This window comes from Centropristis striata, chromosome 3 (assembly GCF_030273125.1).
Source record: "Centropristis striata isolate RG_2023a ecotype Rhode Island chromosome 3, C.striata_1.0, whole genome shotgun sequence".
Taxonomy (NCBI): domain Eukaryota; kingdom Metazoa; phylum Chordata; class Actinopteri; order Perciformes; family Serranidae; genus Centropristis; species Centropristis striata.
In genome coordinates this window covers 8,490,523-8,513,210 of record NC_081519.1, presented here as the reverse complement: position 1 = coordinate 8,513,210, position 22,688 = coordinate 8,490,523, and the positions used below count along the sequence as shown (strand labels likewise).

The window sequence follows — 22,688 nt, the reverse complement described above, 5'->3', positions numbered from 1 at the left end:
TGGGACACAATCACATGTGACACCACTGGCAGAGGACACTGGCTGGCCTGAGCAGACGCCTCCCTCCATCACCGCGGGGTGGCGCTGCAGTCCCAGCGAGATGCGGAGCAGCTGCAGAAGCAGAAATCTGCTCTCATCCCTGGAGTCAACACCCCAGCGCGATGACCGCGGCACTGGATGCGAAATAATAAATATTCTTTAATTTACTGAACTACCTCACATAGCGTATGCTTTGCGTCTCTCGCACCTCGGGGGAAAAACACTGCAAGTGGTCGCCGCTGCGCTAACAGGTCTCGGCTGCTCCAACCAACGGTGACCCGGGCATCAGGAAGGAGGTAGCCAGCTGGCTAGCATTAGCCAAACACTAGCGTCAGCAGTGGAAGTCTTACCATACACTATTTGTGCTGTTGTATGAAAGAACAGACTGTTTCTACTTCGTGGATTGGAGCTAAAATGTAGTTGTTTAACGCTAGCTCGTTAGCTTAATACTCTTCAATTAATATTATCCTAATGACGCTGGCTAGCTACAGATTGCTAAATGGGCTGACAGCTCTGTGGTTTCGAGGCTCGGACGTAGCTTGACATTGATATATCTGATTACTAATTAAGCAAACTATCACACTAAAATGCCTCATATTAGTTAGAATGTTACCTCATTATTTGAGAAGTGTGATCTTGCCTTCTATATACCCAAAGTATTTATATTACGCTCGCCCTGCTGTGTCTGTAATTCTCCAGATAAGCTACCAGGCTGTATGGCTGAACCGGAGCTACTGCTGGACTCCAATATCCGGCTTTGGGTGGTGTTACCCATCGTCTTCATCACCTTTCTTGTCGGTGTGATTCGGCATTATGTATCTATTCTTCTTCAAAGTGACAAGAAGTTGACATTAGAACAGGTTTCTGACAGGTACGTAATCTTCAACTGTGAGGTAGCTCATACTAAATTATTCAAAAACACACACAAATGTATGTGAATGTATGTTGTCCCATCTCCAAATCCAGCCAGGTTCTTATTCGGAGCAGAATCCTCAGAGAAAATGGAAAATACATTCCCAAACAAGTAAGTAATTGTATCATCCATCTCAAAAACATGTATAAATTATTGCCGTTTAATTGTCACAACTGCAGTCTGTTGGACAGTGTTACTTAAAATCTCCCTTCGTTTTAGTCTTTTTTGATGAGGAAGTTCTACTTCAATAATCAAGAAGATGGCTTTTTCAAGAAGACCAAAAGAAAGGTTGTTCCACCCTCTCCAATGACAGGTAATCATTTTGTATTTAACAATATAGGACAAAATTACATTAATCATAAGTGTTATAATCCACAGTTTCCATTGATAAAGAAGCCTGTGTGAAAATAATGATAATAATAAAATTAAAACTTTTGGGTGTTTTGTGCTTTTTTTACATCTGTATTTACGAAAAAATACACATTTGCATTTTATATTTCAGCAAAGTCAGTGCACAGTTATCTATGTTAAAAAACAGTCCTCAGCAAGACTCTCATTGAGCGCACTTTGTTGCACACTGTATCTTTTCACAGATCCCAGTATGCTGACAGACATGATGAAAGGAAATGTCACCAACGTGCTTCCCATGATCCTCATTGGAGGTTGGATCAACTGGACCTTTTCGGGATTTGTAACAAGTAATAATGTCACTCCTTGACAAATCTTACAGCTTGTGGTGCAGAATGTCGCATGCAACCCCCTTCAGATAAGATATTGTTTATTTGGAAGTCCTACATCAAGTTCTTTCTGTACTCTTCTTCACACAGCTAAGGTTCCCTTCCCTCTCACTCTGCGCTTCAAGCCCATGCTACAGCAAGGAATAGAGCTGCTCTCACTGGATGCCTCCTGGTAAATTAATAAAACATGACCTGTAGAGATGAACTGTATTAGTTGTTGTGTATTAATCTCAAAATGCTACTGTGTGATAGTATTTGACCTTCTGTGTTTCTGTGTGCACATCTAGGGTGAGCTCAGCGTCATGGTATTTCCTGAATGTGTTTGGACTACGAAGCATGTACTCCTTAATTCTAGGCCAAGATAATGGTAATTTTAGTTTATTTAAAGATAATTTCATTTTTTTTGTTGCATCCCATTGTGTAACTAGGGGTGTAAAGCTTCATCACAATACAATATTATATTTGATCCTTTGGACAACAATATGATAAATTGCAAATAAGCAACTAAAATATGATTTGATAATTTGATTGCTGGCTTTTTTTAACATTTAAATGAAACAAAATAATAATTTATAAATGGGAATTTCATCTTCAAGATTATATGTATGATATGATGATATGTGTTAATAATATTGGATAGTTGATTATTGCATTGATAAATTGATATATACATCTATGTATTGTTACACCCTTAGTAATTAGAACTTGAAAATAATATAATTATATTCTACTACCATGCTGATTCTCAGTGGGTTCAACAGTAATAGCAACCCTGTCATACTGCATGTATTTGCAGGAATATGAACATATAAAACAATAATTAACTTTCAATCACACAATCTGTGAGTTATTTAATTTTTAGCTACAGCCTTATTAGTGAGGACTTTGTTGAATTCTGTATTGCCTATCTACGCTGAAAGCCTTGCATTCAGATAATTATATTCATTTCCAGATGATGACTGTTTTGGCTGTGCATTGCAATCCCCACAGGTGCAGATCAGTCGAGGATCATGCAGGAGCAAATGAGTGGTGCCGCCATGGCCATGCCTGCAGATACAAATAAAGCTTTCAAGGTACACACTGTAGTTTCAGCATAATTATTAATTATTGTGGTTGGATTTTGCTTGGTTGTTCATATGATTCTTCTCCTTGATTTCAGGCTGAGTGGGAGGCCCTGGAACTAACTGACCATCAGTGGGCCCTTGAGAGTGTAGAGGAGGATCTGATGAGCAGAGAGCTGGACTTTGATGGCATGTTTAGCAAGGAGCTGCCAAGTGGTATCTTCTGATGGCCTGGTCACTTCTGCTTGGAGCCTTCAATTTGAATTTTGATCATTTCAGGGATTTGTTTTTGGTTAAAGCCACAGAGATGGGACAAATCCCTTCATGTTATGCAAAGTTTACATTCACTTATTTCTGGTCCTCGTCTTTTCACATGTATTATTACAGTACCTTTGCATTCCTGTCCATAGAATATCTGAAATGCATTAAAATACACTGGTTCTGCTGCTGTCTCATGCATATTAAAAATCCTGTCTTTGTTATTTCACCTTTTGAGATGAGGAGATGTTTGGGAGAAATTAAGTGGCTTTTTGCTTATGGAATGCATTATTATTAGCTTGCAACTATATGCCATCATACCATTAGGTAATAGAATGTGAACTACCTAGTGCTTATTTTTTCTTATGTCATTCACAGCTAGACTAGCTGTCTCAATTCTCATGTATCATGTTAAAAACAATATACCATTTTACAGGTCTGAATGATGTTTATTTAATTATACTTTAACAATCTTTAATGACTCCTTTGTTAGGGCATAGATAGATCAGCTGTTTTGTGTCAGCTGCCTGAGGTGGAATTGGACCCAGAAGCTCTTGGCAAAGAATGTTTGTGTGATTGAAATATTGTGTTTTTGAAGTATGTAGACAGTTTATTTTGTAATGTAACTCCTCTGTGTTTTGTACAGCATAAAGCCTGTTTTGACAAAATACCTGGGTTTCTTTTTTTGTAATGCACCCAACACATTTAGGAACACAATTGACGTGCAAACTAGAAATTTGACTAATATTTCAGACATCCTCCAGCCTAACAATCTGCAAATGTATGTAACGTCAGTGCTGAGCTCTGCAGTGCACTGAGGCCATTACAATATACGGATGTTGTTTGTAAAGTAGTTATTTTTGTACCCTGCTGGCCTAAGATACTCTATCATTTAGAATCTGATTCTCCTGATCTGACTGGTGTGGTGATGGCAATGACGGAGCACCTTCACTCGTTTCAGAGTCAAAACATGTATGTACTGTCTAGTAAATAAACGTAAATTAAAGTGGCTTTGTGTCCCTGAAGTGTAATTGCAGTCTTTCATGTTTTCAGGCTACGATGATGTCATCCCAGGATAAAGATGAATCTACTGTTGGTCTCCAGCTCAGTTTTAAGTTCCTCAACAGACGAAATAGTTGTGATGAAATGATTGTTTAGATTTTGAAAGTGTTACAGTAACATTTGTGGTTCTCTACCACTTTCCTGATATTACCTGGTTAACTTTAAAAATATATTTTGACCAGCTTTATGTATTATATTAATATTGGTTTTACAATATACTAACAATTATTATAGAACTCTTATGTTTATATTTTTGGAGGCAAATTTATTTTGTCTGTTTTTGTTCTAGCCCAGAGCTTCACAAACTGAGAGGACACACATTCTCGTCACAGTGGAGTGCCACAGCAGCTCTCCTTGGTGGTGTGCTCACCGTAGAGGAAGAAGGTTCCCATGAGCGGCGCTCTGCAGCTCGCCCTACTGAGCCTCTTCCATCCGCGCGTTCACGATACCGGCACACTCACTGCATGATGGCCGAGGGAGGCGGACCCGAGTCGGGTGGCGCGGCAGACTCCGACTCGGAGCCGGTAGCGGCACAAATGCCAACACCTTCAACCGAAAATCAAAAACAGACAATTGGTTCACTTTTGAAAACAACTCTAAGAAAGGGCGACGAATGGTAAGAAGCGGCAACGGCACACATTATCGTTACTAGGCTGTTTCACTTAGCGTTAGCGAGCTAACGTTAGCGAGCTAGTAACAGGAAATACTAACATGCTAAAGCTAGCAGGCTAACGGCACCAACGGTTGGAAGTGTGCAGTGCTACAGACATTCTGGACAGCTAATGTTTAGCTAACAAGTTAGCACGTTAGTTGCTAGCCAGTCCGACTTTACAGTTTCTCTATTAAGAGCGATGGCTGTAGTAACCGTTGGTCGCAAACAACCAAACGGTCATGGTTAACGACGTGGCTCATACGTAGAGCACTTGAACGTTATTGTCTGTTTTGTGACAAGTTAGGTCTCGTTGCCTGGTGTAGCGGCTAGTCGGCTGGTAGAACAGGCCCTGGATTCACATAGTGTGTTCTCCTGCCAGTCAGACCGGCTCGCAGAGATCAGGAAATGGGCCCGTTGACAGGAATATTTTGCAATGTAACGCTAGTGATCTGCTTGTAGTGACATGCAAGTTGGAGTTGTCTGGCAGGTTTCTTGACAGGCCAGCCTCTTATGTTAACTAAGATTGTTTCAGATTATAAAAACCTCCCAGGGCCTGAACACAATGCAGCTAGGTGAATTAAAGAAGCTGCCCAACAGCAATAACGTTTTACAACAGAGAAATGTCAGATACGCCACCATATCGGTTGCCTTCATTGATGACGAATGGGCGCTAACGAAACAACATGGCCCTTTATTATGTCTTTAGGCTACTAACTGCTCAACTATCAGGTTCATATAGTTGTTGAAATTAATCAGTTACCGACTATAGATAGTGTTATCAATATACTGCTGTTAAAATAAACTACTATCCCATGATTTTCAAGCTGAACTGTGATTTTCCAAAAGCACGATAATTGTTGCATAGCTTAGCCACAGGTTAAAGGGCAAACATAATACACCATAGTTTGACTGATACACCTCCTATTTAGGGCTGCTGTGTTAATTCTGACAGTGGTTGAGTGACTCCAACGTCTTATTATGTGAATGCTTGCTAAACAAGCCTATTAACTAAAGGAGATTCTCACTTGGGAGGAGATTAAGTCAAACTAGCTTGCTGTTACTATATATGCAAATGCCCAGACTGTTTGGTGTTACATAATGGTCCAAGTTGCTATAAGACTGAGTGTGGTGTTTCTCCAAACCCCATGCATGGTGTTACCTCTTGACCCTCGATAGATTCTCAATATCATAAACTTATAAGGTGACCAAAAATGTTTTATGAAGTATAAGTCTTTACGTTTCAGAAGAAGGACTAAGTGTCTTTCAAAGTGGGAAATGTCATGAATTGTCATGAACTGTTATCAACCTGTTTGTTTTAGGTATCTAATAGACAGCCGGTGGTTCAAACAATGGAAGAAGTATGTCGGATTTGACAGCTGGGACATGTACAATGTTGGAGAACGTAGCCTTTATCCAGGACCAATTGATAACTCTGGGCTGTTCTCAGGTAAAACTTACATCTTTAAACAAACACTGTTGAATATTTGCTTGCTCTTGAGATCAGCACAAATCCCAAATAAAGTTTTAGAAAGCTGTTTTGTTTTTATTTTCCTAAAGACCAGGACACTCAAGCCCTGAAAGAGCACCTTATAGATGAGCTGGACTATGTCCTTGTACCAACTGAGGCATGGAATAAGCTTGTCAGCTGGTATGGTTGCCTTGAAGGCCAGAGACCCATCGTCAGGAAGGTAAAGCTCTTGAAGTTTTCTTTTTTTACTTTGACCATTAATTTATGAATTGGGCTCCATAAATGTCTCATTTGTTCTCCAGGTTGTTGAACATGGCATGTTTGTCAAGCACTGTAAGGTGGAGGTCTATTTGCTGGAGCTGAACTTGTGTGAGAATGACAACATGGACAATGTTGTCACACGTCATTTCAGTAAAGCTGATACTATAGGTGAGGCTCTACATGACTTTGAAAATAATGAAATAGATTGCTGCCCTCACACTAGAAATATCAGTCGGTGGTTAAATGTGTTTTGTGTTGAAATAAAGGCAGGAAAGATGATATGTAAGCCCTCCAAATCCGTTCTTTCCAGATACTATAGAGAAGGAGATGAGGACGCTGTTTAATATCCCATCGGAGAAGGAGACACGGCTTTGGAACAAATACATGAGCAACACCTACGAGCAGCTGAACAAGCCAGACAGCACTGTACAGGATGCTGGTCTCTTCCAGGGGCAGGTAGAGTGGAGCTGTGTTATTCAGATAACCTTCAGATCACTGACAGACTCTGTTCCTCATTTCTTTTGAAGAACATTACAGCCCAGTAACAAGCTGGTACTCTCTGTGCATACATAATTCATTTACAGGCATGGTAGAGAATAACAGGAACTCTTACTATACAATACAATACAATACAGTGGCCCTGCAATAAGAGATATACTGCTAAGGCTGTGTGGTAGTGTTTCAGCTGTGTGTTAATTTTTGCTGCAGAAGTTTGTGATGGTGTTGTATTGCTGTAAGGTGTTCCCTCTATATAAATGGGGGCTGAACTGAGTGTAGGGAAGTGAATGACATCTTAGCACATATTGCAATCCAATTGAACAACACCACAAACCATGGTCTCAAATGTTACAGTAGAGTTGAGTTAATAGCTCTATGACCTTCCTTTCAAAAACGTTTTACTATTCAAAACTATTTTATTGAATTGCAAAAGACTGTGCAGATATGCATGCTATTGCACCTATACTCATGTTCTTTATAGTCATGAGACAAAGTTTCAATTTCTCACAGCAGCTATTGTCCCAAAAGTGTTAATTGAAGGTCAGAAACAGACGAATCACACATCAGAGTAGGTGCAGTTGATAGACCTACCTGCAGCTGCTAAAGCTTGGCAGCACTTGGCACAAGTTTAAATGTTCGTATTAAATTCAAGCCTGAGACATGATAGCTCTGACATGAAGGTCAGTTGTGCTAGTTTGGCTCTCACTCAGCTTGTTTTCCCACAGGTGCTGGTGATTGAGCGAAAGAATGAGGATGGCACGTGGCCCAGGCAAGCCTCCCATCCCAAGTAAGTCTTATTGTTGTGGTTGGGTTTTTGTCATTCAGGAAAATGAGACGAATTGTATCCTAGTACAGTTTCAGGGCAATTAATGTATGCATCAAATGTATATCAAAGTTTACCCCAAACCCTAAAACATGATTTTGCTCTTCCTCACCAGATCCAGTACAACCCCATCCAGGAATTTCACTACCTCCCCAAAACTCTCCTCTAACTCAACAGCTAGTATCTCCTCAACAGTAACCAATGGAGACAGCAGCTGCAGCCCTGGCTACACACTCAACAACAGCACCTCCTCCGGCAACAGGCAAGAGCTCTTTTTTTCTGATTTATCTCCCCTTTACTGTTTTTGTAGCACATTTTCAGTAATGATCGCATGGCTTTGGAGCAAACACATAACAACCAGCAGTTAACCAAACTTATTGTATTTTTGGTTTCCATCTTCAAATACTAGTTGTATGTGAAAGTGAAACTTGCACATCCAATATTTGTAATGCTGATGTGTTGTAGAGGAGATTGAGAGAAGATTCTTGCACACGACTCCTGCACTTAATACATTTATTGAGTCAGTACATCAGTTTAATGGTTCAGTCCCTACAGACCTTCATTGAAAGAACAGAAGAAAGAAACAGATAATTAGCTTTACACTGCAGAAGTAAAATTTGCTTTTCGCCTACCAATAATGTCATTAGTACTTCTGCTTTTCATTGTTTGGTATTTGTTCATTTTTGGGTGTTGGGTGTGTTTTGTTTGCCTTCAAATGCAACACCATGTGAAAAGCAATGCATGTCAACACCAATTTGAAAGCCTGCTGATATCAAATAGGTACATGCAGTACACTGCTGTGTCAGCACAGTTGTAATCATTTTGCATGGTGAGGAACATGTAATGAAAGAACGTACTGTAACTACTGCAGCATGAGTCCACTGTAGTGCTTACCGGAAAAAGCATTATGGTCTTAAAATGCTTGCACTTGCTCTTTCTGAAGTTCACTGCTACCTAGAGATTAGTGGGATTACTGAAGAGTTCATAAATTGTTTTGTGCGATTGCATGGAAAAATGCAGTTTAATTAGATAAGGATTTAAACAGTTACCAGTCTATTTGCTACATGTAGTTGTGTCCGACGCCTTAAAGTTTATTAATGTCAACAAAAACATAATATTGTGTAGTTCATAAATGTAGGATTCAATGCAGGGCTGTTGCATTGGATAGCATTACATGCAGCTAAACTGGCATTTCAGTGTAGATTACATTACCACAGGTCACTAGAACAAAACATCCTCCTCAAATAGCCGGTATGAAGAATAGTTTTTAAGATTTTGCACAGAGCTCTTGGACATAATTGAAAATGCAGTCTACAGAGAAATATTTGTGCACACATTTAAACTCAGTATAACGTTTGTTGCACCAGTGTATTCAGGGACAGGGCATTAATAAGATGTACTTCTAATGACATCTGAATCAGTGCCTACTATGTGAAATAGCTGCACTTTTTTTCAAAAGGATTTGATGTTATTTTGGTTGTCCTAACACCACCTCAGGAGGTGGTTTGACACTGAAAGTAGCAATAACTGTTACAATCCGCTAGGTGGATTTTCTACGTAGTGCCTAGGTAGAAAATTGCTTTAATTAGTATCCTGCTCTGTGTGTATGTGTAAAGTTGCTAGAGCAGAATTTCGTTTTATATCAAATTGCATATTAAAAGATCAAAAGTCTGAGTGACTTTGTATATGTCATAGAGACCTCGTTTAATTACACATAAAACAAATCAGTTATAACATTTAACTGTCCTTTCATCATGAGTTTTTGGGCATATATTTACCTTTACATGAGTTTGTCAGTATTCTAAATGCAGACAAGAGCATTGTGTTAATAGCCTCTGCAATATTATTTGTTGGCATTTCATAGAGGTACATGTGATAAGTGGTTAACAGGTTCTCTTGAAATGGTATTCTGTTAATCTGATCCTTGACAGGTGTTCTCAAGCTTCTTAATGCTGAGACCCCCCGATTGCCTTAGTTTATGGCTGATGCCCCCGTTTTGCAATATGTCTTTAAAAATCTTTCAACAATACTTCAGCAAATGTAAAGACATGTTATAATAATAATAATGAATATAGTTCAGTTTTTTCCCTCCAGTCAATTAGCTGAGACTCCCCTGGTGGCCTCCACTTTGAAAATGACAGTTTTGGGAACCCACAGTAACAAATCTGCTCTTCCAACAGATTGGGCGGCTACAATTCATACAGTTCCTCCTACAATTACAGAGAGTCCCAGTCACAGCCTGGCCTGTGTGGTCTAAGTAATTTGGGCAACACATGCTTCATGAACTCTGCACTCCAGGTAACAAAAAAAAAATCAAACAACACTCGCAATACTACAGTTACAACTTCCAAATACAGAAAGCCATTTGCCATGTTTTGGGGGTTTATGTTCACGCTTTTGATTCCTCTTCTTCCAGTGCCTGAGCAATGCATCTCCACTCACAGAGTACTTCCTCAATGACCAGTATGAGGCAGAGATTAACCGAGAAAACCCCCTGGGAATGAGGGGCGAGATTGCCGAGGCCTATGCAGATCTAGTAAAGCAGATGTGGATGAGCCGCAGCAGCTATGTGGCCCCACGTACCTTCAAAGTGAGTTGCTTCAACATCTTCATCTGAAGTGAATGTGTACGGATTGAAAATAATTTGTTCATTATCTTAAAGCTGCAAACACAGTTGATTAAATCTCCCTTTTTTGTTTCCAGACCCAGGTCGGACGTTTTGCCCCCCAGTTTTCAGGCTACCAGCAGCAGGACTCGCAGGAGCTTTTGGCCTTCCTGCTCGATGGGCTCCATGAAGATCTGAACCGCGTCAAGAAGAAGCCTTATCTGGCCCTAAGGGATGCAGAGGGCCGTCCAGACGAGGTATGCTGCAATACCGGTTATTAAACTGAGGGCATTTTGTAGTAAAGGTTTTCAGGAGTATTTCATTTCTCAAAAATGAAACTGAGACATGCATTCACAGGCTCGGCCTGATTTCTGAATGTGATGCTGATTAAATATTTATATCCCCAGCACTGCTGACTTCATTGTATTTTGATTTATGATTTGGCTTTAAATTCAAAGAGATTTGACTGGGCTGCAAGTCATAGCATAGGATTTTGTTTTAAACATGATGTGCTTTGGTCTACACAGTTTTACAACAACAAAAGAGCATAATGGTTTTATGAATTATTTATTTTAATTAATAATTAGTACTAATCATTATTACTTTATCAAGTTGCACTTTTTTGTGGTTTTAAAGTGGCATCAAATGTTTTTTCTCTTGATTTTTACAGATTGTTGCAAAGGAAGCTTGGACGAACCACCGTTTGCGCAATGACTCTATTATAGTTGATATTTTCCATGGCCTCTTCAAATCCACTTTGGTGTGCCCAGAGTGCTCCAAGGTGTCTGTGACCTTTGACCCATTCTGCTACCTCACACTGCCTCTGCCCATGAAGAAGGACCGTACTATGGAGGTTTTCCTGGTGCGATCAGACCCTCAGTCGAGACCCACACAGGTGAAGAAGAACTACGTTCTTGAATTATTGCTCTAGACCGGAACAACTACATTTATACTAATGCTAATTAATACTAACTAACTAGGGCTCGGCCATATAGCCAAAGTCTTCTATCCCTATAAAACATTAGATCATTTCTTGATTACTATAAACATCATGAAATAGCCTGTTTTGTGGTAATTCAATAAATAAATGGTCTGAGTTACCACATGGTTATACCCCTCATGCTCCAAGTTAGCAAAACCGTGCCTCTATTGTTCACTTGGACATCAAAACAAATTCATTCAAATTATGTAAATGTTGCCGTAATGCAGTTCAGCTGCTAGATATGAATATTGAGGATAAACTGTATAGAAAAATGTATGCAATACACATTTTGTAGTATTTTGATGATATGTATTGTCATGTTGCCTAGCCCTACTTGCATTCCAGTTTTAACAGAGTTGGCTTTGTACTTGCTGTGGATGTTTCTGAAACCTCAAGCCTTAAATGATCTGTTCACTAACTTTGATCATGATCTCTTTTTTTCTTTGTCTGACAGTATCGAGTGGTGGTCCCTAAACTGGGTACAGTGACAGACCTGTGCAGCGCCTTGTCAAAACTCTGTGGATTCCCCCCTGAAAATGTAAGAGTGTTTTCTTTATCTTGGGTTGGAATTGAAATAGTGCTATATGGTCATATGTGCTTTTATTTTCAATTTACTTCTCTTTCTAGATGGTGGTGGCTGACGTTTACAATCATAGGTTCCATAAGATTTATAGACGGGATGATGGCCTCAACCAAATCATGGAAAAAGATGACATCTTTGTGTAAGTCTTGTTGTCAACTAAAAGATGGCATGTCCTAAGTTAGTCCCTGTGGCTGCTGTTTAATAATCAGTGTGTGTAATCTGTGTGTTCGTGTTTGCTCTTTGCAGGTATGAGGTACAGGAAGAGGACAGTGAGAAGATGAACCTGCCTGTATATTTCAGGGAGCGCCACTCCAAGCATGCTGGAAGTTCCACAAGCACCATGCTGTTTGGCCAGCCTTTACTCATCACTGTGCCCAGACACAACCTCATAGCAGACGTTCTTTATGACAAGATCCTAGAGAGGATTGGGTGAGGACCGACTCTGTGGATAGCAAGAAATGACACTGCGTGACGGTGCTAAGAAATCGTGAGTTCTGATTTGCTGGTTAACTAATCTTCTCTGTTCCCTGTTGCAGGCGCTATGTAAAACAATCCCACAGCCCTAACGGTGAGAGCAGGGCCTCTGCCTCAGCAACCTTTGCCAGTTGCAGCCAGGCTCCTGAATGTTCCACATCATCTAGTCTCAATGCCAGCCTGGGTGGCTGCGGCAGCCCCCTGTCTGACGGGGCCTCTTGCAGTGCCAGCTCCAGTAATGGCAGCAACCACTCAGGGACCTGCAATGAAACTAATGGGCTATATGATGGTAAGCAGCTTTCATTATCTGTAAACAAATTTAAATGAATGGAAAGGAAACACTGAGCAGCCATGTAAAAGAAAAACCTCTGAAGTGATGAGATTTCATTGTCGACTGTTCAGGTGAAGAGGAGGCCATGGATCACCAGGTGAGTCCAGAGCCAGAGAACGGCCAGTCCGAAGAGGAGGAGGAAGAGACCTCTGACTTGGAAAATGGATCTAAAGGAGATGCAGCCAAGCAGTGCTCTTCACCAGCCAAGCTCTTCACTTTCAGCATCGTCAACTCTTACGGAACAGCCAACATCAGCCCGCTGCCCTGTGATGGAAATGTCCTCAAGCTTAATCGTCAGTGCTAGTCTCTTGAAATTAAGTAAAAAAAAGCATGAGTTTTATTTTTCAAAGCCACTCTGTTGACATAACCTCTCGTTCCTCGTCTTCTCCGCAGCACATTCCACGGTGGCGATCGACTGGGACACAGAGTCAAAGAAACTGTGTTATGATGAACAGGAAGCAGAGGTCAGTAGGTTCATATTCAGCAGATGCATCTTGTGACAAGCTATGCAAACAGTGTGCTTATAATTGTGTGAACACTGTGTGCAGGCCTATGAGAAGCATGAGAGCATGCTCCAGCCCCAGAAGAAGAAAGCCACTGTGGCTCTGAGGGAATGCATCGAGCTCTTCACAACCATGGAGACACTTGGAGAACACGATCCATGGTAAGGGTTCAAAACTACAGCCTACTTCAGAGTCAAACCACCACTTTTGTCTTTATCTTTGTAAATTAAATTTGATATTTTTTTATACAGGTATTGTCCAACATGTAAGAAACACCAGCAGGCCACAAAAAAGTTTGACTTGTGGTCACTGCCTCGCATTCTGGTCGTTCATCTAAAGCGCTTCTCCTACAACCGATGTTGGAGGGACAAGCTGGACACAGTGGTGGACTTTCCCATCAGGTATGCAGTAATGCTCATTAGCAGTATAGTCTTATTGGTTCTAAGCATAATGAAAATACCAGTATTTTCATTGTTTTTATTAAAACATTAGAAATAACATATTCTTCACAAAGCAACCCCAACAAGAACCACCATCAGATGTTTTTAAAAGGAGGCTCAAGACCCACCTGTTTGGTCTAGCTTTTAACTGATTATTCTAGTTTTTGTCTTTAGTCTTTTAGTTGTTATCCTGTCCTGATGTCTTTTAGTCTTTTAGCTTTTAGCTCCAGTGTTCCCTCATGGGGGTCTCCGCACTGGGGGGTGTGTTGGGTCTGCCTGTGGGGATGTGGTCTTGGAGACTCCCTGGGCCCCGGGGGTCTGGGCGGCTCTGCACCATCTGTGGAGTCCGCCCCGGTCTACCCGGGTCGTGGTGGTCTCTGTGACGGCGTCCTCTATGGCTGTGGGCTCTGCCACCTCTCGGTGTGGATACTCCCACAGGTTGTTTTTTTTCCCTCATCTGGATCCTCGGTGCCTTGCCATGTCTCTACACTGTCAATATGTGCTGTGTGTGAGTCTGAGTGTGTGCTTGTGTGCGTGCGTGAGTCTATGTGCGTGTGTGTGTACATACAGATGTGTATGTGGGGATGGGAGGGGTGAGTTTTGTCATTTTTATTGTCTGTTTTTACCCTTATTTTTTGTAAAGCACTTTGTGTTACATTTCTATGTATGAAAAGTGCTATATAAATAAAGTTTGATTGATTAATAGAAATATGCAATATTTAGAGTAGTGAAATTAGTTTTGTAGATTTTGTCCACCAAGAGTGACTTAGTTCAAAATGTTTAATTTTTATTATTTGTGCTAACGATGACAAATACAGATCAGATTGTGACAAAGTGGGTGCACATTATTGCATTCAATTTTGAGAATGTTTTTTTATTTGAATATGATGCCAAAAGAGCTGAGAAACACAGCAGTATCACTGGCATTTATACACTAGGGGGAGCTGTAGTCTGAAAGTCACAGAGCCAAGTAACCTGTTGCCAGAATGAGGAAGTTCTGTATTTATTTCTGTTTTCAAGAAATGGACTCTTGTCTCAGGGAACTGACAACATAATCCGAAGAACAACTGCGCCTGTGTCTTAAGTGTCCTTATTTGTTTTAGTTGCGTAACTAATAAAGCTTTCAAAAGTTCAGCGCCACATGAGTCATTTTCAGTTGGCACACAAGTTCCTGTGTGTTTTGAAATAGGGAAGTTGTGGCTACCTGTCTCATCGTGTTTGGTGCCGTGTTTGCAGCCCATATTTGCGTCTGTTGAGGAACTTGAGCCACTGAAAACCAGGAGACAGAAAACACTCCTGAAGCCTGCTTTAAAAAAGGCTGAATCATGCTTACTAAGGTTGGCTTTAACATCCACTAGGCCTGTGCTGTGTTTAATATTAAATGTGGCTCGAGTTTTTATTATTTTTCAGCGTGGTGGCAATGTAATTTAATTTTCCTGAAATTATTATTTCTTTGTCAGGGATCTGAACATGTCTGAGTTTGTGTGTGACCCGAAGGCCGGCCCCTACACGTATGACCTCATTGCCGTGTCAAACCACTATGGAGGAATGGGAGGGGGTCACTGTAAGTCACTATTTGTTTTCTCCTTTGCTCTGTCATTTTAGTCTCTTGAATTAAAACTTTGCCTTCTTCTGGAATGGAAATCAAAGGCCAATATCACTCCACATCAACATACCATAAGGAGCTGTTTTATTAACATTTTTGCACCATTTTATTTCTAGGTAGTAGATCCAGTCTCTAGTTCTCGTGCCAACACAGTTTTTTTGTTTGTTAGAGTTGAAACACGCCCACAGTATGTGTCAACAGATGGTCAGCTGAACAGCCACTGTGTCTTCATGAACACTAATCAGTTACATTTTAATATGGCAAAGTGCCTGATGCATCTTTGTTCTCTGTTGACTCATTCTCAAGTCTTTTTTGTATTGGCTTTGTCCATTCATAGTGAACCAGTCTGATAAGATCTGTATCTCTTCCTGGACAAACAAATGAAATGAATAGCTGTTTGTTTAACACCTCTCCCTCTGTTTTACAGACACAGCTTATGGCAAGAATAAAGTGGATGGAAAGTGGTATTACTTTGATGACAGTAGTGTCTCCTCTGCCTCAGAGGACCAGATTGTGGTGAGTTCTGACTCCTATTCGGTACCCTAATACACCCTGAGTAACAGTATTTGTTCAACTTTTTTTTTTTTTATCATTGACTAGTGTTTGATGAAGATAAACCGTTGGCCTTCTCGGCTTTCTGTCCTTGGTGTCGAGTGTCCCTGTTTTTGTAATCCTATCCTTGCTTCACTTTGCAGACTAAAGCAGCCTACGTGCTGTTTTATCAACGCAGAGACGAGGAACCCCCCTCCAAACCTCAGCCTTCGGCATCGCTGGGAGGAGCCCCAGAAGCAGCCGATGACCACATGGACACAAACTGAGGAACCCTGACCCAATGGGACACGCACTGAAACACATACGGCAAATAGAGACACTCGGATGCACACACAAAGCTTCTTTAGTGACAGAGGACTCCACAGACTTAACATTATTAACCCTACCTTCCCCGTATTTTATTTGATTTCTGTCTCGTATGTTGTCAACTAGAGCCAACAACCTTGTCAGAAGAGTGACCTGAGAGACTTCCTCCCTGCAGCGGGCAGCCTACTGATTTCTGATTATAGTCTGGAACTAAAGAGGAGAATGAATAAATATAGATCCTCTCACTGGATGAACAGAATGTTAGAAGTGCCCTCAAATGCGTAGATAAACATATGTTTCTGTTCCCCACAACAACAGTGGGAAAAGAAAAAAAAAAGCCAAATGCACATGTTTCAACCAAAGCGTTCCAAGGTTTTTATGATGAATTGTACCAACTGTTAACACATTAGCAAGATACTGGCAATGTGCCTAAGAGTAATCTCTGATGTTCTCAGTAAATGCAAACTTTAACAGTGTGATGTGCACACAGAAAAATACATGCCATGCTTGTTGAAAGAATCCTGCGACCTTATTCCACCTGAGTAGAGTGGATCACTGATGGGGGATGTTGCTGCTGCAGACTAGTTGTGGCAGTTGTGTTACCGGCCTGTCCGAGTCTGTGTTGCAATCTAAACCACAGAGGGGATGTCTTGTTTCAAGGTTTTAGGATCTGCGTCTTGACATGACTTGTGGCAGAATCAGTTTTTCGGCCTTGCTCTTTTTGTTCTTTAACGCACAGAATGGGCTCTGCTGTCTCAAGGACCCTAAACTTATGAGAGGAGTCTTACCCTGCTATCAACTATTATTTTCCTTTTTTTTTTGTAATCACAATGCAAAAGCGGCCTTTTGATTCCTGCAACCTGACTAAATAGGGGGCACTTTGAAATCTCCATGAGTACATTATCTACCTGCTTCTGGTGTATCTAGACATGACAGAATTGTATGACTTTGGCCTTAGCATTAAGGGTTATGGTCTGTCATACACTTCCAGATCATTTTAATGTGTCTTATAAGCATCTTTTGATTGCTGCCTGATTGGACCCCTAGCTCACCTGCAATGGCTTGTCCTTATTAGTCTTGTACATTAATGCAGCTCTGTATTGAAATGGCTATGTTATTTGATATCTTCAAAGCACACTGAGTGAAGCAAAATAAACTAGTATAAAAGTGGTGCTTTTATTCATGAAACTTGAACTTGCTCCTTGACATTAGGAACAATCTACATGTGTCATCAGACAGGGTCAGGACAGCAGTACCATAACAGCATTCCCATCGAGTCAACTGAGCCAATCGTTTTCCTTTCAGTGATCATTGTACACCACTCAGCGGTTAAGTAAAATAAAGCAAAAGGTGCCTCTGTTGGTAGCCTTTGCTTTATCTTAAAAGGGGTCTTTACAAACACACATGTATCCCAGGAAGCACAGATAAAACAGGTGTCTTGTATGAGTGTGACTGAGTATTAAATAAATTTACTTCTACTCAGTCTCAGGGGTCTTCTAGTGAAACCAGACGGCAGTGCACTTAATGGATCATATTCCCATAAGTCTTGTTGCATAAATTCTGCACTTTGTTGCATTACAGCATGTTGATAAGAACGGCCTCCAGTTGCCCTTTTTGCTGGTTGGTCCCGCCCTTCATGTCTTTCAGAGATGACTACTTAATTATAATCATTTATGCCTATGCCTAGAAAAGCTTTACATCATATCTGTAATCCTAGATACTTAGTTGAAAACAAAACCCATCTGCCTAATGCAGAGAATCTTTGTTTTCCCTCAAACTCATGACAATAATTCAAACTCTAAAATAACCGAAGAGATGTAAATAATCACACTATTGAAAATAGTTGTATAAATTCTTGTCCTCATATTTATCTTATTGCCGATATCTACAGTATTTGTTTTTAACTGAGAAATATTTGAATTCAAAGTACAATAAAGACTGGAAGCCTCAACAAGGTGGTTTGTTTGGACTAATTACATGCACAAAAAAAAAAAAAACATTGATATATAAGCCCAATTGAAAGCTGTGACTAATAAAGCTGGCTTTATTAGTCACAGCTATGGTCTAAGACAGTCCAAAGACACTGAACATGAACAACTCTCCCCCAAATCCAGGAACTAGAATGTTAAAACTTAACTCTGGAACAGCTCAATGGAAAATTAACTGGGAAACATACTTTAGAGGAAACCAAGAGCTCCCAGGGGAATGTTGAGTATATGGACACATTTTCTGTTTCAGAACTAAAAATAGAAAGGAGCTAAACTGGGTGTAAAAACAGAAAACATCCTGTGCGTCCACAAAATCAGTATCCCATCATTTTCTATGGGGCAGCTCCAGACTTTATACATTATGACATCACAAGTTTGAGACTAAACTTCTCTGGTTTCTGGCTTTGAGAGAGATAAGTTAATGCTCTCAAATATTGAACTCCTAGGCCATGGAAATACAATTGCCTTGAACATCAATGGTAGTTATGAAACAACCCTGTATTGCAACACATTTTTATTTGCAGGTGATGCAACTATAATTACATGTCTATTCATGCTGACTGGCTGCAAAATGAACTATGATCTGTACTCTGCCGAAGGCACCAGGCCAGCACAGGTAGTAATCACACTATTACTGCAAACCCAGGGTTCACTACATAAGTGCTGCCTAGGAAATTTGACCTACCATAACCTTTAATTTTAAAGTCAAACTGCTTACAACAAGTTCTGTGGATTATTTTGAGTTACTGGTCATGATTTTTGGAAAGATGTTTTTCACGACAAGCAAAGTGCCATTAATTCAAGAAAAGACGTATATATACACACTACTGGCCAAAAGTTTTAGAACACACCAACTTTTCCAGAATTTAATTGAAAATGATGCAGTTTAATGTCGCAGTGTACTCTGAAATGAATGCACATTTGCAACATTTAAAATTCTTTATTGAGCATGATAGTGTTTTGAAAGTAAAAAAAGATTCAAAATCACATTTTATGTTGGACTAAAGGAAAAGACACAATATGACAAAAAAAAGACACCAAATGACTTCAAAAATGGACAACATAGCCCAAGACTCCATAGAGTTAAGTTGTTAACCCACTTCTTGTTCCCTGAGAAAAGGCCTACTTGTATAATTCTGAAATGTACATTATTTTTTAGTTTTGGTTAACCTTACCTTTTTTTTATTTACTTCTGGCAGTTGCCCACTTACCTTCGTACCCTTTCAAGCTGTTCATTTGACTTGAACTGCTTGAATTTCAATTAAAAAAAATGGAAAAATTGGGGTGTTCTAAAACTTTTGACCGGTAGTGTACCTCCCAACTGATACCAAAACAATCTAGATTGATAAAAAGAACTGCAGGTAAGAGCCAGTGCAACTAAAAACTTCCATTAATCATTCATCTAAAATCTTGTAAAAATAATTTTACTGGCAGTCAAGAGATGCTTGAAAAAATAGATTTATTGGTCCTCTTAATAATCAAAACAGCTGTGCTTTACATGCACACAATGCCACTGAAAACATTCAGCCTTTTACATTTCATCAGATACCCCCCTCACAACTGGCTTGGTTTCAGAGGATGTCTTCATTTAGTAAAAGAACAGAACACAGTCATCGTATACAAGAGAGCACAGGTGATTGTGTTGTACACCATTAACAGAAGCTTTGGAGGAAGAAACGAGCCTAAAGGTTACACACTTTGTGCTGGTGCAAGTGGAAGCTGTAGGATGGCTGAACAACATTTTGGAGGACGGGTTGATTAGGCTGCCTGGCTCAGGAGTTTCTTGATGTCTCCCTCTAAGTTGCTGGTGAGGAAGTTCCTGCTGTATCGCTTGAAAGGCACTCCATCCGGCCCGATGAGGAACTTCTCGAAGTTCCAGGACACGTCATTCCTGCAGACCGGGCTCCAGATGATGCACTTGGGGTCATTCATCAGGGCGGATGGCTCGTCGCTGGGGAATGGGAGCTTCTCCCTCAGGAACACGAACAGGGGATGGGCATCTTTCCCATTCACATCCGTTTTCTCCAAGAGCTGAAACTTTGGCGCAAAGCCATTTCCAGGACGGACATACTCCAGAGACAGCAGGATTTCCTCATTCTTGCAGTTCTCCTGCGTGGGTTGATCAGGAGATTATGTGTAAATATGTGACATTTTAGGAGGCAGAAAAGTTCAGGTCACAAGTGCAAGTAGTTTCCTTGATTAAGTCTAACATGCCATTATGGCAGTGACATTTATTACATAATTATAATGTTCATTTTGAACAAGTAGGTGGTAAAACTTGTTTATCCTTCAGCTATGCAACGCTATAATTAACACCACTTTGTACTGATCCATTCTAAATCTGATTGCTGAGAGAAATTTAAGTAATAATACACTATGAACATAACTTTTGGTTTGCAACGTTCTGAGTCGACAGACTAAAGGATTACGTTAGATTGCAATTTCCAATCGAATCTAGTTCAGGATGATTATGAACAGTTATTTTACTGCAGTTTTTGGTGAAATTCAAAGGGAAAGTCCTCAAATTACATTATGAAACATTCATAATTTCCCTTACATGTCATCTGTCATTTAAAAAATCCTTAATAGGTAAACAAAATCAAAGGATTTGTGTTCAGGATGATACTGTCTATGTTCAGGTCAAATGTCATGTTATTATAATTATAAGAAAAGGTGAGCTTTTATGACAAGTCAAAAAAATGATGAACGTTGGAGCTACATTTTTTAATTTATTTATAAGAAAAACAGTATTAAATTGTATGAACTCATTAAATGAGTTCTACTGTAAAGCAGCCAAGATGCGGACAAGATATAAAGATAAGCATGCTTATCTTGCCGAAGCAGAAACAACTCCTCCCCTTGGTTTTTTTTTTAACTTCCTGTTGATTACTTCAACCATAGTTTCTGTAACCGTCTATTAATGAGTTACTAATATTATTGGCACAGAGTTAATACATAACATATTGCCTCTTTTGTGCATTGTAATGGTGAAGTAGAACAAATGACATGCATTAAAAAACAAGTAGGCCTTTGTTAAGTGTTTGGTAACCCACCAACACTACCATAACTTCCTCTTTCTCTACATATCCCTGATTACTGAAACTAAATCAGGCACCAGAGAAACGTGTCACTTATTTTTTAGGTGCATTTTTTTTACCATTAGACTAGATATTGTGACCATTTAACTGGGTTACTGTATTATATCTGTAGTATTTAGAAATTGACCCAGTAAAAGGCTAAAACTAAACTTAAAACAACCCAGTTTACTTTGATTGAGAAAACAAGTCTAAACAGGAACAAACCTCCCGCCATTTGAGTACATAATTAATTAGACACTTAATTTACAATAGGTGTTTTTGTATAATTGTTGTTCCATAATGTCACTTTTAAATTCTTAAAGCGAGTGGGTAATTTCGTAGCCAAGTAAAAAAGAAAAAGAAAGACACTACATAAAACATTAGAAATAACCATAGACTGTATAGAAATAACCCCAGTGTCCCTATAAATCGGTAAGAAACCTGCGCACCTGTGGCCAGATTCAGAAAAAGTGTTAAGATAAAACTTAAGAAAATTCTTAAGAAAAAAAAGATGTTCCTAAGAATGTTCTTAAAGAATTGTCGTAGGCCTATGTCTTAGGAACTTCTTAGTTTTCTCACCCAGGACGTTTTTAAATTTTTAACTTAAGATCACTAGATCATTAATGAAGTTGTATCAGATACAACAACTGCCTTCACGATTTACTAAGAGTACATTGTAGTGTAATCTAGGAGTCACAAAGACTGAAAGGGCATTTCAATTATACTGCAAGAATAAGATTTATGTGATACATTCGCAAAAAAACTGATCAACTTCAGTGAACACAACTTGTGAACACATTGTCTAGGGCTAAACTGAATATTAAAGAAATCAAATAAATGTCATACAAATTTAGTCAAGTCAATATATATCAAGACTAACCGTTTCACTGTAGCTGTTTTAAGACTGCTGAGGGCTATCCGATTTAAAAAAAAACCTAAGAAGTAAGTTAAGAAAAAAAATAAAGAAAGGATAAAAATTTCTTCATGAATACCAAATCTTCTTAAATTTTGCCTTAAGAGCAAAATTTAAGAAAAAATGTCACTTAAGAAGCATATTTTTCTTAAGGATGCTTTGTGAATCCGGCCCCTGTTGGGTAAAACGTTAATGTCCTCACCTGATGGCCGAACTGGTTGCAGGGCACTCCCAGGATCACGAGCCCCTTGCCGGCGTACCGCTCGTGGAGCTCGTTCATCTGGGTGTAATCCCTGACGGTCGTACCTCAGAGAGACGCGACATTCTCAATGAGGACAACTTTTCCCTGCAGGGAGGATAACTTAAATGTTTCTCCATTTAATAATTTGGCCGTCAGATCGTAAAACTTCGTAACTCTTGCCATTCTGGGTATCTGTTCCTTTTATTTCCAACGGTAGCTCTGGCTGCTTCAGCGTCTTCACTCGACTCTTGAATGTGGTCAAAGATGTTGTATTTAGCTGGCAAGATAGTTCGCCACATGCAGCCTGCGGGACGG

General features: G+C 39.8%; 3 protein-coding genes across 3 annotated transcripts; 2 read left to right on the top strand and 1 right to left on the bottom strand.

Annotated features, from left to right (window-relative positions):
* Positions 1 to 120: 120 nt before the first annotated feature.
* On the top strand, positions 121 to 3,625 carry emc3 (ER membrane protein complex subunit 3). The gene is made up of 9 exons (XM_059330023.1): positions 121 to 335; positions 739 to 910; positions 1,006 to 1,063; positions 1,172 to 1,265; positions 1,546 to 1,650; positions 1,780 to 1,861; positions 1,977 to 2,056; positions 2,680 to 2,762; positions 2,849 to 3,625. The coding sequence occupies exons 2-9, from the start codon at positions 756 to 758 to the stop codon at positions 2,975 to 2,977; spliced, it is 786 nt and encodes a 261-aa protein (XP_059186006.1). The 5' UTR covers positions 121 to 335; positions 739 to 755; the 3' UTR covers positions 2,978 to 3,625.
* Positions 3,626 to 4,074: 449 nt separating this feature from the next.
* Positions 4,075 to 17,324, top strand: usp4 (ubiquitin specific peptidase 4 (proto-oncogene)). The gene is made up of 23 exons (XM_059330021.1): positions 4,075 to 4,100; positions 4,360 to 4,686; positions 6,042 to 6,169; positions 6,280 to 6,410; positions 6,493 to 6,619; positions 6,762 to 6,907; positions 7,675 to 7,736; positions 7,888 to 8,034; positions 9,953 to 10,070; positions 10,189 to 10,362; positions 10,476 to 10,634; positions 11,048 to 11,272; positions 11,814 to 11,897; positions 11,987 to 12,081; positions 12,189 to 12,371; positions 12,479 to 12,705; positions 12,819 to 13,040; positions 13,141 to 13,211; positions 13,296 to 13,411; positions 13,502 to 13,651; positions 15,151 to 15,254; positions 15,724 to 15,812; positions 15,992 to 17,324. Exons 1-23 carry the CDS (start codon positions 4,090 to 4,092, stop codon positions 16,112 to 16,114), a joined length of 3,219 nt encoding a protein of 1,072 aa, XP_059186004.1. The 5' UTR covers positions 4,075 to 4,089; the 3' UTR covers positions 16,115 to 17,324.
* Positions 17,325 to 19,584: 2,260 nt separating this feature from the next.
* gpx1b (glutathione peroxidase 1b) lies at positions 19,585 to 22,618 on the bottom strand. Its single transcript, XM_059330024.1, has 2 exons — positions 22,335 to 22,618; positions 19,585 to 20,251 (listed from the first exon to the last, which is right to left on the bottom strand). Exons 1-2 carry the CDS (start codon positions 22,554 to 22,556, stop codon positions 19,901 to 19,903), a joined length of 573 nt encoding a protein of 190 aa, XP_059186007.1. The 5' UTR covers positions 22,557 to 22,618; the 3' UTR covers positions 19,585 to 19,900.
* Between the last annotated feature and the right edge of the window lie 70 nt (positions 22,619 to 22,688).